The sequence below is a fragment of the Acyrthosiphon pisum genome, chromosome A3 (assembly GCF_005508785.2).
Source record: "Acyrthosiphon pisum isolate AL4f chromosome A3, pea_aphid_22Mar2018_4r6ur, whole genome shotgun sequence".
In the NCBI taxonomy this organism is placed as follows: domain Eukaryota; kingdom Metazoa; phylum Arthropoda; class Insecta; order Hemiptera; family Aphididae; genus Acyrthosiphon; species Acyrthosiphon pisum.
The window spans coordinates 15,963,522-15,978,633 of record NC_042496.1 but is presented as its reverse complement, the minus strand read 5'-3'; the positions used below and the strand labels follow the sequence as shown (position 1 = coordinate 15,978,633).

At 27.2% G+C, this 15,112-nt stretch overlaps 1 protein-coding gene across 2 annotated transcripts in view; it reads left to right on the top strand.

The window, feature by feature from the left end:
- The window catches only part of LOC100164066 (adenylate cyclase type 2), a 77,043-nt gene that overhangs the window by 32,579 nt on the left and 29,352 nt on the right, over positions 1-15,112 (top strand). For both annotated transcript variants that reach the window (XM_001948880.5, XM_029491628.1), the window contains exons 2-4: positions 3,340-3,469; positions 5,608-5,952; positions 10,576-10,770. In XM_001948880.5, coding sequence (XP_001948915.2) covers positions 3,344-3,469; positions 5,608-5,952; positions 10,576-10,770 — 666 coding nt within the window. In that variant the 5' untranslated portion in view covers positions 3,340-3,343. The remainder of the gene's footprint in view (positions 1-3,339; positions 3,470-5,607; positions 5,953-10,575; positions 10,771-15,112) is intronic.

Sequence of the window (15,112 nt, the reverse complement as noted above, 5' to 3'; positions counted from 1 at the left end):
TTCGAGCACTGGTTATATTAACTGATAAATTACATGTGAGTGTGTGTGTGTGTCAAAAATATTGACAGATTATGATAAGATGATATTGTTTTACTTTTAAACGGACCTCGGTTATCTTTATAGTAGATTTCAAAAGCAAATTCAAACGGATGATGTATTAATATTTGATATAGAAATAAGAAAAAATACAGTTGTCCAAATGATTAAAAATTTAAAAGTGAGTCCATTATTGGATGGATGGGAGTATATTATGTTCAAAAAAAACACAATTGTAACTTATAATCCAGAATTTGATAAAAATATTATTAAACTGCATAAAATTGAATTATTTGATAAAAGTCAACAATCGAGAAGAAAGAAACATAATTCATATGTATCTGATGAACGTTCGTTTCTTGCAAAACGAAATGATGTAATTGAACATATTGTTAATTACCTCAACACTCTTCTCGATTTTCTAAAATGGATACACATGCAAAAAACAGGAATGGTATCAAGAGGTTTTTGAAGAAGTCAAAGAAAAATATGATTTAACAAATAATATTGAACTTGGAAAAATACAGTTTTAAATATAATTTTAGGTTATACTTTTAATTATTCTATACAGGTGACAGGTGTTATGTTAAATTTTCAAATAAAAAAAAAAAAAAAATTTAACTTATATTTTATTTTTAGAGAGTGATAACTCATATTAAATTATGTGAAATTATAAAATAGTGTAGTACGAAGTTTCATTTATTTTAGGCCCTGATAGACACATCAACTTATCGAAAAACCTCATATTTTTAACAATATACAGTAAAAAAGGTTGGTTCTCATTTGAAAATAATAATTTTGTATCGCCACACTGCCACAAAATACTTCTTTAATGACATGAAGAATAAAAAGATTTAAAAATATACTTGAAAATTGCAATAATCAGAAGTTGGATAAATCCACTATTATAAAATATTTAAAAAAAAATAGGAGTGAGCTTACTTGGTGAATCATATAAATGACGACTAAGTGTTTACATATCGTTCAACATTGACAATAGGTACCTACGCCAGTTCGTAATAAATAATAATATAAACGCTTTTACGAGATTTCTGAAAAAAAACTATTTACGAGGATTTGATGATGATTTTAACGTACGTGATTAAAAAGGGGCGGACGTAGTTAATGGACGAGTTTTATTTGCGCGCCAAACGGTACCTTAACATTATATTGTATGATTTACCCTTGGAATCCGCATCATTTTGAAATGCCAGAACACTTAATACATATGTATATAAATAAAATATACAATGTAATATATATATATATATATATACAAACATATATACCTATGTATTATATTATATATATGTGTGTGACAATTGTGTGTGTGTAATGTATATTAAAGTCTATGAAACGTTACGAAAGTAGAAATAAACGTTAAACATTTTCTACTCATTCTCTAATCGTTCCTCGGTCATATTGTAAAATCGTCGTAATTATGAACACTATTAAAACCAACTCAATGTCGTACGATAGTGGTATAATAGTATTATTGACTATATTATAGTGAACGTTTTAAAATCGACCGAAACACGGATATGAGTAATCACCTGCAATTCCACGTGTTCGTATTTTTTGTTTTGTTTTGTTTTTTTTTTTTTGGTCCACTAGCTATGTTTATTGTGATCCATAATTGGATTAATCATTTTTTTTTTTATAGTTACGCTATAATTTATTATCCCAACAGTTTGGTACATTTCATAATATATAATAATAAATTAATAATACTATTATTACTCCTCTCATACACATAGTTCGTATTTTGTTTTATGAAAATATAAGCATTCGTTAATACCGAAGTCTATAATACTTCTGAATTTGTTAACCTTAATGTTCGAATAATCACACGTGTAATTATTATATATACGGTATACTTACACGTGTATATGTACGTTCAATATAATAACATAATTGATACTTCATAACCTGCCAAACTACAGCGCATTAACGAGTATATTGTAAAATAAAAAATAATGATAAACCTATTTAATTTTATTATAATATAAAAAAAACTTACCTATACATATTTATTTGGAATAATATGGACAAAATATTAAATTTTAAAGAAATAATTATAGCCACAAGTTGTTGTATGAACATGATGATTCTATGACCTTCTAATTATAAATAATAAATTAATCAATGGCCAATAAATATTGAACGACTCATATTATGTGGCTGTAAGTGAAAACATTAAATTATTTGATTAAGATATATTATAGAAAATATGATATTATCACCTATTTATCAAGTTGAATAAAAAGAAAATATTTAATAGAAATATTTTAAATGGACATAAAATGTACATTTCAATTAATTTCATTGCTAAAAAGAGAGCTAAAAACTTTAAAACACAAAAGTTATAAATACACTGTAGTTTTCAATAGCTTACAATAATTGTCACCAAAAGCTAAAAAATGTTGGAAAAAAGCTCACAATATTATTATAAATGTAATAGATAAGTTTGTTACAAACCTAATATTGACACATAAAATTTATAAATTGTTAATTTCAGTCAGACTTCAAATACTGAATGTAGTTTTTAATATTGATATACCATTAGTCCTTCTTGCTTTGTGCCAAAAACCATATGGAAATCCCGATAATCTAGAGGAGGCTCTGAACCAACAAGTGAACAACTATAGGAAAAATCATTATTTTTCTAAAATCTATAAAATTTAGTTATAACTTAACTATTATTTAAAATTTAATTTATATTGTATATCCAATTTTGCAACGTAAATACCTTATATATTCTTTAATTTTGTAAACTGGTTATATTTTATAATATATTAGTATTATACATGTATAGTATATCTGTATATTCTGAGTAATTTAGAGATAATATCAAATTATTTTATATTATATGTATATAACATATTATTACATCATATTATAATTTTATTTATTTATATATGAAAAACTTTGAAGTTTATACAAATTGACATCATGTAATTTGTTAATAATAAAAATCATACGTTTTAGAATATCAAATTTAATCACTGCCAGTAATATAATTTAAATTATTGCTAATTAATAAGTTCTATATCTTTTAACTTTTAAGCCATAATCAAAAAATGTAATCATCTTTGCAAAAACTTGTAACTTTAATAAATGAAACATAATATGTAATAATTATAACTAAATTATAAAAAAATAAATTACTCTAAAATGTTTTCATTATTAATTTTAATGCATTAAAATATTGGTATAAACATTAGAGATAATAAGTAATTTTAATAATTAGCATAATGTCATGAGAAATATTTTTTATTAAAATAAATTGTAATTTGTTTACAGGAATATGGATTTAGAAGAGCTTTACCACAAGTATCGTATTCGATTAAAACAATCACTTTTTACAACGTTTGCTTCTATTGGATTGGCCACATGTACTGTCACTTTAACCATGTTATTTTCATTTTATAATGTGAGTATGAAAATATATATAAATATATACCTAAATATAGTCTTAACCAAATATATACTACAAACTATAAAAAATTAAAAAAAAACATAAATATAATTATTATGTACATGTAATCACTGTAGACAATTATATGTACAATATTAATATGTTTGCACTTTATCTTTTTTTTTAATTTTCAAAATAAAATAATTATAACATACAGTTATAAATGTGAACCGAACTTAACTTAGCTCAAGACGTTTTGAAATGTGTACCTACAATGTACTATGTACATATAATAATATGATATGATATGTACAAGCAAACAAATTCGACGGCTGTGCAATAAATTATAACGGCACCTAAGAATACTGTAGAAATGTCTGTGCGATTCAAGCACGCATCATAATGATTTCGTACTAGAGAACTTTGACGATGAACGGATGAACTATTATAGTGCGTTCGTCGAACTAATTGGAAAGCAAAAGTTGTGTTTTATTATATTTATTCAAACCAAGTCTTTTGATGGGAATTTCCGTGGTAGAACTATCACGCTGGATTTAAATATTATTGCAAAACACGATTTCGTCGCAATATATGGGTCCTGAATTCCAGAAACGTCGAAGGCTGGGTTGGGGCGATGTGCTGACTGAGCACACATTCCATAGAAAAATGGACAAATCTGTGTCATATTATTTTATTCTTTTATTGTTATTCACGTGGTTTATTTGTGCAACCGTGAGCATATTGTAAGTTAGGAATTTCGTACGCGAAACGAAACGATTTCTGCAAAAAGTTAAGATGGAAAACAAAAAATAGGTTCTATGCACCTAAATACGTTTCGTACTGAAAATCACGGTTTTTTTTAAAAAAAACATCCCTGTGAAAGTGCAATCCCTTTAATTGTGATAACCCAAAAAGTTCTTCAATTTATAATATTTTAACGAATCAAATACAGTGTAATAATATTGTAACATAGAAATCGTCCTGTCTACGCATAGGTACTTATCAATACTGTGTAGTTAGTAGTTACACACACCGACATCATATTACTGACAGAAATTGTTCTTTATAATGTCGTCAAAGTATTAATAGTATGCACTTGTTCGTAGAGGTCACAGTGACGGACAGTGACGTCAAATGAGATTCTCGTTAAGGCTGCGGGTTACTGCTTGGTGGTGAATTAGTAGTTGCAAGGAGTCGAGGTGTTTCGGTGTTTAGCCCACTCTTGTAGGAATCGAAGCTAATGAAAGACGATAGAAGACATATTATAGTATTTATATATAAATGTATATTATAAACTATACTAAATTATACTTTCGACTTTTGTACAAACAAAGCTATATTCTATTAATGTAACTAACAGTTTTAGCAATTGATTTATTTTGTATTTTCCATACGATTCTGGTAAGAAAAAAAATTAAACTTACATGTTTTCTTTTTTTTTTCTGCACTTATAAGATGGTTTTTCTTGTAGAATCCTGATTCATTGTTTGTCAAATATTAATTTAATTGGAGTAATAAATATATAACAAAAACTAAATTATATTTAATATATTATATCATTAACTTATTGTTAAATTTATGTACCATTTTTATTTTCACTCCTTCAACGCTCATTCGCCATTAAAAAAAATATTATATTTTCATTGTAAACGTTGTAAAAGAGACTCTGTCAATGTTGGGGTCGGTTTTAGATCAATGAATAAAGTAATATTCTGAAAGTCTGTGTACGTAGCTAATAGCTATATATGACCACAGTGAATGTGTATGCGTGTGCGGATCTCTTATCGTATATTTAGGACAAATAAAATAAAAAGTATCACAAGTATTCACGAATAATTTATGAGAATACGGATTGATCTGTAGTCATGTACTCGCTGATATCACGAGTTCTATAGTTATATTGGCTTCAAATTTAGTTATATGTATGAGACATGCAATTACTTGCTTCCCTTCATTGTATATGATCTAAGGATTCGAATAACTACCCAGCAATTATAGTACTAAATAATAATAATATGTTATTTCCGAACAAAATATTATGAAAAAATAAATACAAAATTCCATTTTGTCCTACGCGTTAACTTTCTAGTTAGGTATCTGGTATACTAAAAAATAATTTATCGTCGAACGGATGTTTTTTTTCTACTTTACAGTCCGAATCGGTGGTAAGACCTCCATTTTTGTCGGTGTCGGTCGCGTGGCTGACGTTCGCCTGCACATTCTGCCTCACACAGGTCGCTCCGACAGCGTTGAACTCGAGACCTGCCGCGGCCGCGTTGTCTGCGGCCACCGTGGCCGCGTCCGCTACCGCCGTGCTGTCCAGCAGCGGCGTCGTGCACGCCGCCTACGCGCTCGTACCTGTTTTGGTGGCCACGCACTCGATGGTTCCAACGCACGTGGCCGTCGCATCTTTTGCCACGGCCACCATGGTGGCCGTGCACATCGTGTCTTTGCTCGCCGAAATCCAGTGGACACCGAACGCGCAGCATGTCAAACAGGTAAACCGTTAAGTTTTTTTTAGATTTAACTATTCAAGGCAACTCCCCCCCCCCCACACATTTGGATAATTCATAACAACCCCCAAAATGTGACATTCGCCATCTCTCATCTTCAACTGCTCCAGATTGTCTCCAATACGTGCCTATTACTTACCTATCGTTCCTTTTTAAATCATTCATCATCTCCCTTTAATATTCAAAATACTTTCTCCTTTACCCCATTCAAACATAAAACATTATGCCTAATACCTATATACCCTATTTTATCCAGCAATAGGATCAATCATATTTTCACTATCGTACATTTGCATTTTTCTAATTAATGTAGTAACCACTTAATGTTTGAGAACTCTAAGTACAGCACCATGGCTTAATACAAAACAAGACTTATATAGTTACACGACTTAATCCGTCACCTTCCTATAGCAACATTATTATAATAATATTATTATTTTACCATACGAAATACAAAATAGAATGAGACCTGTGCAATACATGTGTGCATGCATTGAATTTGGAGAAATCAAAAATAACGGATTTACGAGATTATGTAATGATTTTTTAACAACGCTTAAACAGGCTTTAGCAACAAGTGGATTTTAAGATAGAGATACTTTTGCTGTTGATTGATAATTATATTACACAAATATTTTAATATGTATATCAGCTAAGTATTCAACTTGTGCACCTATACATGAACGTATCACGTATGGTACAATATAATTGACAGGAAAGGTCACTCAACCACGAAATTATTAATATCAGCTACTATATAGGTATCACACGTCATTATGCTAATCAACATACACAATAATAACACGAACGGGACGTGATAATTTAATGGAGATTTAATGCATGCACCGATTGACCTTAATGATACCTATATATGCTTTGAAAAACATTTTTTATTTGTTCTCAAGAAAAGCAATTCCATATTGAAAGAAAATCATTTTTATTTTCAACAACTTCAACTTTAACGTTACATATATTGTATTTTAATTACGAACTGCAAGTAGGTAGTTATTAAATTCCGAGTGGAACGTTTTGATTTTAGTGTGTTTTTATTATTAGTAAATAGTGACGATTTTTTATATATAAAAGACAATTAAAAAAAATGGATGTTCAAACAAAGTATTACGATTATATCTTGTATATTTTAATTCAAAACATATCAATTGTAGGAACTTGACATTGATCACCATTACGTATTTTAATATTTTCTATAAACAATGTAATTTTTAATAATATTTAGATTAATTTTTAGCTATTTACCTATATCCTAACTTGTTTATGCCGTTCTATGTATGGTACGCAGTATTGACTTATATGATAATAAATAATATATGCTAGGTACATTATATTACAATATATATGATGTTTTTGGAAAACATTTATTCAACATTGCTAATAGTACCATAAAACTGAAAGACAAAAAAAAAATTAATTATAGTAATATAGTATATAAATTATATTATACAATTTTATCCTTTAAAATAGAGGCGTACGTTCTCTGTTGAGAATTGTTTTTAGTAAGCGACAATTTAACAATGAATTTAAATTTATCACATCCATTACCATAAACATACACAATGACCAGTTACACTAAATATCTAATCTACAATTAGAGTACTATAGAGTAGAGTAATTACTGATTTGCCTTTTTTTGAAAATAATACATATGATAATCATAATATGTACATATTTTATGATAACAGAAATATCAAATCAAATTTCCAACGAGTTATAATGTAAGTTCATTGTTAGAAACACAGTGTTTTGTTTCAAAACCATATGACGTACACGTTATTATAATATATTGACACACATGTATGAATTTCAATATACTGCAGGTTGATATTTTGATTATATTATGGTAGAAAATAAAAACGTGAAAAATATACTCTGAATGGTATCAACTGAAATCCTTGTGAAATAATCGATTTAGCACTGTACCTATATCTATACTTATATATCGGAACTTGAGTGCTTCTGAAATCAATACTTTTTTTGATATTCGTCCTAAAATATTAGCGTTTTTGTTTTTTAAGTTCAGTTTGGTTATACTGTTTTTGCACAAGTACATATACAGCGTATATCTATTGCATTACAGGGTAGTCTTCAGATTATTTGCAAAACGTGTCACGACGACTTAGGTAGAATTTTTTTGTGGCAGCTATAGAATATTCATTGTAAATTATTTTTATACTAGCTATTTCTATACTTCGAAAATGCACCGCCTTGCTTGTGGTGCATTCATTCACATAAATCTTTAATTGTCAATATAGACATAATGACCCAATGTTACACAGTATAAATTTTAAAAATAAATTTCATGACGCTCAAAATAAAGAATTTTCAAAAATAATAAAACATAGACGATTTTTGATGACGATTTTGATCAGAGTTTGGTTTTAAAACGTATAAGTATTTCTTGTCGTACCTACTTGAAATAAAATTATGTTCTCCATATTCGTACTTATTTGTATCACTTAACTAAAATTCAAATGACGAAATAATATAGCAGCTTACAATATTCTCTCTCGGGCACGTTATTGACGTTATTGTATACGTTTACCTTCTTACCCTTTATTTACTTTAAATTATGTTCCATATTATAGGTAAGAGTTATTTAATCCAAACCTTATTATTGTTTCCACTTATAGCTAAATTATGGATACTATTTTTATAATGATATTACATGCAAATGCCTACCTACGATCATTAACAGCGACATAATTTACAAATTAATATGGTTTTTTTTAAACATATAAACCTGCATAATTAAGGACTTCAATTAATTTGTCAAAGCTAAAAAATATTTTTCCAAAAGTATTCACATTGTTATTCAATCTTGTAAAGTATTCGAATAAATCTATTCAAATATTTTTTTTTTATTCGAATACTATTCTAAATACTTTTTGAAAAATTTTTCAAATACGTATTCTGGATATTTTTTTTTTTATTCATTAGTTAATATTTTTTCTGAACTCGTAAAATAGTATATATTTATCATACAATAAATTTTTCAATAAAAAATAAGGCTCATTATAAGTTATAAACAATAGTTAGGGAGGGAGGGGGGATATAATCTAAATAGTATTCGATTACTTTTTCGAGTATTCGAATATATTTTCATAATATATTTTTTAAATGTACCTATTCGATACGTATTCGGAATACTTAAATACACATCTATTCGAATACGTATTCCGAATACAAAATAAATGTATTTTTTACAAGACTGTTATTATTACAATTCTAACTTAAACTCTGTGGGTATACTTACACTGATTCTCGTATACATATCAATTACGGTTCAATTGTGTTTCATTTTGCAAATGTGCCCGCTGAAATAAATATATAATGATATTATTTACAGGATATATTATTTTATTTCTACCTATATAAAAGTAATATGGATAATATATCATATTAGAAATTTACTTTACAGATTAAATCACATGGTATAGTATTATATTCAATAGAGATTTGACATTTAATGAAATCGTGTTTTAATATATTATATAGGTATATTTATTCTTTTGTTATTTTTGTGAATTTTGTTGTAACTTATTCAACATTTATAGAAAATTAAATAACATAGCAATAACCATATCTGAAAATTGTCCATAACAACTCGAGCAATACTTCATACCCTTTCCTAATAAGAGTTTTGAATATTTTAAAATAGCCATGTTCTGAACTCTGAAGTTTACTCCTCTAGTGATGTTTGTATTATCATTAACATTTCCTGTATTTACACCCTTTTGAAAAGCCTTAAGCGATACGAAACAACTAAACCGGAGAAACTGGAGGATGAACATTGTATGTTCTAGGTTTAATACAATACATATATACAGAAATACTTTAGATCATTTGAATGACGATGAATGGGATCTTTACATATGTTTCAAGTGTGTTTGAATTGCAAATAATGTTTATTTAAAGACATTTTTACTTTTTTTTTATGCATATATTTTTGGAAAATAATCCTTTTGTAATAATTTCAATTTTAACAAAACTTAAGAGTTTCGAAAAACGAAAAAAAATCTCTATTTAATATTATACAGATGTATGCACAATTTGAATACCCGTGTTAGATGTGTTAGAATGATTGATACTCGTATAGGTTATTTATATATCTAATCCATTATAATGTGTGCTATAATATTATACATATTTGTGTACAAGCAAGGTGTAATAAATACACTTATACATTATTATAGTATTATAGTCATAAGAAGTATTTATTTTTTTTTTTAGTATTCTTGAAATCAAGTATATTAGATATCCTTCAGAAATTTTTATAGACCACGAAACTAGTTGAAGAATATTCAATATGCATTGTATTGTATCAATATATTGAAATACTCTATAGATTATTATTTATTAATATTATAAAATAACAAACAATTAGAATATTGTATCACATTTACATCGTGGGAAGCTGTGTTTGTATTATATTATTATAAAACAATAATTATTAGAAGTCATTTATATTGGAACGTGATTTTTGAGTATATAGTAATGAATTAAAAATTGAATTTCAATTGAAAAATTAAACTTATAATTTATATTTTTAGTTTTATTATGACAACTATATGAAACTGCGTATTTTTTCAGATGATCGCTGAAATAATACTATTGTTCTCGGCCAGCTCCACTGGTTGGTATTACAAGTTTATGACACACAAAGCCAACAGAATAATGTTTTCGGGTACCAGGACATGTATTGAATCCAGAATTAAGCTGGAGTGTGAAAAAGAGCAACAAGAACAACTACTGCTTAGCGTCATACCCGCGTACATTGCGGCTGAGGTATGTATTAAATATAGTCCCTTAAAATATTGTATATGAATAGTACCTATATTATAAGAAAATAAATACAATAAGATTAACTAAGATAAAATGTCCACTGTCCACGCATAAGAGAATTAATACTACAATTTATATAAAATGTATTTATTTAATTTGCCACGAGCAACGCAGTCCAGGATCAACTAATATGGAATAATAATAATATAACTAGTAGAAAAATTAATTACATTATAGCAATATATAAATATATATTATACAATATCCTTAGAAATAGAGGCTTCGCGGCTCAGAATTTTTTCATACACATTAATTTACTATTGAATTCAAATTTCAAACATCCATTACAGTGACATACTCAATGGTACACTTGACACCTACTTTACAGCTGAGAGAGACTTCACTTGATTTTTTTTAAATGTATTTTTACGGAAGTGTAACAAAAAATAAATGAAAAATATTTTAATTCATGAAATATAAATATATGACATAACGTATATAGAAGTTTATACAGATAATATAGTATATTGTTTGAAAAATAATTTTAAGATCTAGAAAAACCTGTTCTCTGTAATAGTCATTACAATAATTATTATAGATATAAAACTACAGTGAAATAAAATCAAATTAGCTCATTATTTTTAATTTCAAAGAAGATGATATAATGTAATTTGAACGTCAAACTAATATTATAGAATTCATTCGAAAACTTTGGAACAATGTGTTTGAACTATAAATACATCATAATTAGACGAAACTTTAGACATTCTATTCTATTTCATGTGGTAAGGTTTATACCTTTATAGACTTTCTATAAATAATTTAGTACCTACTATTCAAACATTATAAATTCATTTTTTCATATTTTTTGATATTTCAATCTAGTCTTTTTTTCAATAACAGTAGTTTAGATTCTGAGCGGATCGATTTTTTTCCTTTATTGATTTAACATCAACAAGAACATTGTATAAAATTATGTTTTGATAATTTTAAAATGGACCAATATTGCTTCGTACAGGTTGTCAGGGATGTTGAAGTCATTCATAGCTTCGTTAAAATGTGTGTAGTGGATGATGATATGTTTGATGGAGTAGTTTGTATTGCATTTTGGACATAGGCGTGGGTCTGTCTTTGCCATAAGGTGTCTGTATGTGAGTTTCGTGTGCGGCCAATCTATGAATGTATTGATTTTACAATTATAAATTATGTGTGTTTTTAATTTTTATACATACTTCAAAAATATAAAAACACAATTTTTTTTTATAATTATTATTTGGATGAAATTACATATTAAATAACCGATGATAACGATTTTAGTTATTTTGTTGTAATTTTATAATATAAATTCAATTTACCGGCTACCATATTAATAATAAGTAATAACAATAGATATAAACATAATATCCACACTGGCAAACCGTCTCCGCTCAGAATCGTTTTTCGGATACAATGATATTATATCATCAAATTAAAATTTAATATTAACCATTGTACAGTGACCTACTTGTAACCTACTGTACAGCAGAGCAACATCCACTTTTTTGATTATGCATACATACCTACTAATTTATTTATTTAAGCTATTTTTTATATCCAATTACAATATACATAAAAATTAAGAATTCATGAAAGGAAGTGCAAACGACGTCTTCTCCATATCAGACACAGTACGCCCCTGCGCTTGTATGCGTATTCAATTAAAATATTATAATAATAATAAAAATAAACTAAATTAACTATAATAAAGACCGTTTCTTAAATCAGTTTTTACCGTTTTTTATTGCAAACAATTTATGATAGTAATTATAACTGATAAGTATATAAAATATGTAGCCTGCTGACTAAGTGATAATACAAAAATAATATAAAATATATGGCTGTTGGTTGGCTTATAAAAACTATATAATATAAAATATGTGGCCTGTAGACACAAAACAATGTAATAAAATAAATATAGCCTGTTAGCCCAAAAACAGTTTGATAAAATGTATATTATAACCTGCTGGCTCAAACAATGTAATGATATTTAATTGACGGCTCCGTCAGCCGATTACTTGAGAGCTGGCATCCGATAGCAACTTGAAAACCAGAATGTTATCGTCTCAGGATGCACAAGTTTTTTATTTTCAAATAATATTTGATAAACGAATTTAAAAAAAACTAAATATTGAATTAATATATTGAAAATTTTATTGTAAAATATTTTAAACATTAATGCAAGTTTTTTAATAGTCTGTTACATAGATATTATTTGTCTAAAGTGAATTTCCAATATGTTAAACTTTAAGCGATATTAAAACTGTATAATTTAATAATGTAATCTCAAAAATATATCTATAACGTATAAATATATGTAGACATTTTTTTTTTTTATTGAGCTAACTAATTTTTGTATATAGTTTGTTTCAAAAAACATCATTATCCTAATAATTTATTGATGTGACATCACGGTGACATCATAAAAATCAAATATTCTATAATATGCGTTAAGTATAATAAAAATCATCTAAATAATATCCAAGCCATGTATCGTGTTCTCGTGTGTAACACATTTTTAGTGTACCTGTTGTACCACTGTATCAGTACTTCGAAATCAACTGAGCTTTTTGTTAAAAATAGTTTTTCAATAGTCTGAGTTCAACCGTATTCTATTGTATTTTGAGCTAACAACGGTGTTCGAGTATAATTTAATCGAGTCTAGAAATGGGTACCTACAAATAACAATATACTATTCTCTCTATTATATTCAGTAGGTGTCTATGTGTGGATAAGTATTTGAAAAACACTGACTGTTGTTAATAACGATATATTTTGAAACTGTTTCAGTTTACTATTGACATGTGTTATGAAAGAACCTATTTTTTATCTTGTCTTTAAATATGAATCAGTCGTTTGAGAAACCCGATTAATCTCAAAACCCAAAATTTCGGAAAAATGAAAATAACTTTTGGTACTGTAGTAGGGTTTATTTTGATTCCTAAAATTTTTAGCGCTATTAAAAACTATTTTAAAAGATGGACAAGTCAGGATTCTCTTTAAAAATGTAGATTTACGTATTTATATGAAACTTCCACACCTGCAATAAAACGTGATTCCATATTAAATTTGTGGACATGTAAGGTTTCTCAAACGACTGATTCATAGTATAATTATATACAATACTTGTAATATATCTTGTATCACATAACATAATTTATAATTGTTCCGTAATTTAAACGATCAAATATAAAATAACTAACAACAATACTCGGTTACATAAGTTATTCATAACTAATATATTATATATGGACATATTATGCTAAATGTTTGTATACCAAGTAAATTAACTTTATTGTTGGTTTTCAAAATCAGGCAACTGTGTTCGTAATGTATTTAACAACTATTGTAATAGCGGTCTTACAATAATAATTGATAGCAATACATACTACAAATTCATGTAGAAACATCGAAAATAATTTAACATATTCCTGAGGGCTGAGAGAATAGGAATTATTCATTTTTGTAAGAAATTATATTATATCTCATAGAATTAATACACTGTCATCTAAATTGTTATACATGTAAACATGCAATTAAGTTATAAAATATTTAATTTAATATCTTTTTTTTTCATTATACGTTTCTTTCTAAGTTTAGAAAGTTATGTAATACATTGATAACATTTTAGTAATAATAAAGTTGAGATTAATATTAAAATAGATACGGTTTGGGCTGGATATAAAAATTTTTTTTGTAATCATGTAGGTTTTTTCGTTAAAAGGTTATAATTTTTCGTTACAGTACCATTGGTTACTCCTAGCAACCAATGCAATAATGCATAATAATATAATTAGGTACGTTACCATAGTAACAAAAATAAACGTACTAACAAAAATATATGATCTATGATTCATTGTTTTTTGCGGGGAAAATATCAAGTAGCCCTTTTAGATTCTGAGTGAAACGATGAATGTATTGATTTTACAATGATGTGTGTTTTTTTTTTTTTTATTTTAGATTCTGAGTGGAACGATGAATGTATTGATTTTACAATGATGTGTGTTTTTTTTTAAATTTTTTTTGTATCTGTGTACACGATAAGTAGTCGAAATAATGCTACGATTATCAACTTCAGTATCTTTTTCGATCAGAAAGTGAAAATCGTTGGTGCATTGGGGAGGTAAAAATTTAAATTTCTCAGTAGTTGTCAAAAGCGCCGGGAAAAACAAAAGAAAAATTAAGGAAAAACGGGAATTTTTACGCAAAATCTGTTTTCGAGAAAATCGATTTTGGTTTTTGGTGTGACTTTAAAACAAATGACTGTAGATACATGAAATTTTCAGTGCTTGTTTATATTTCCATCTTC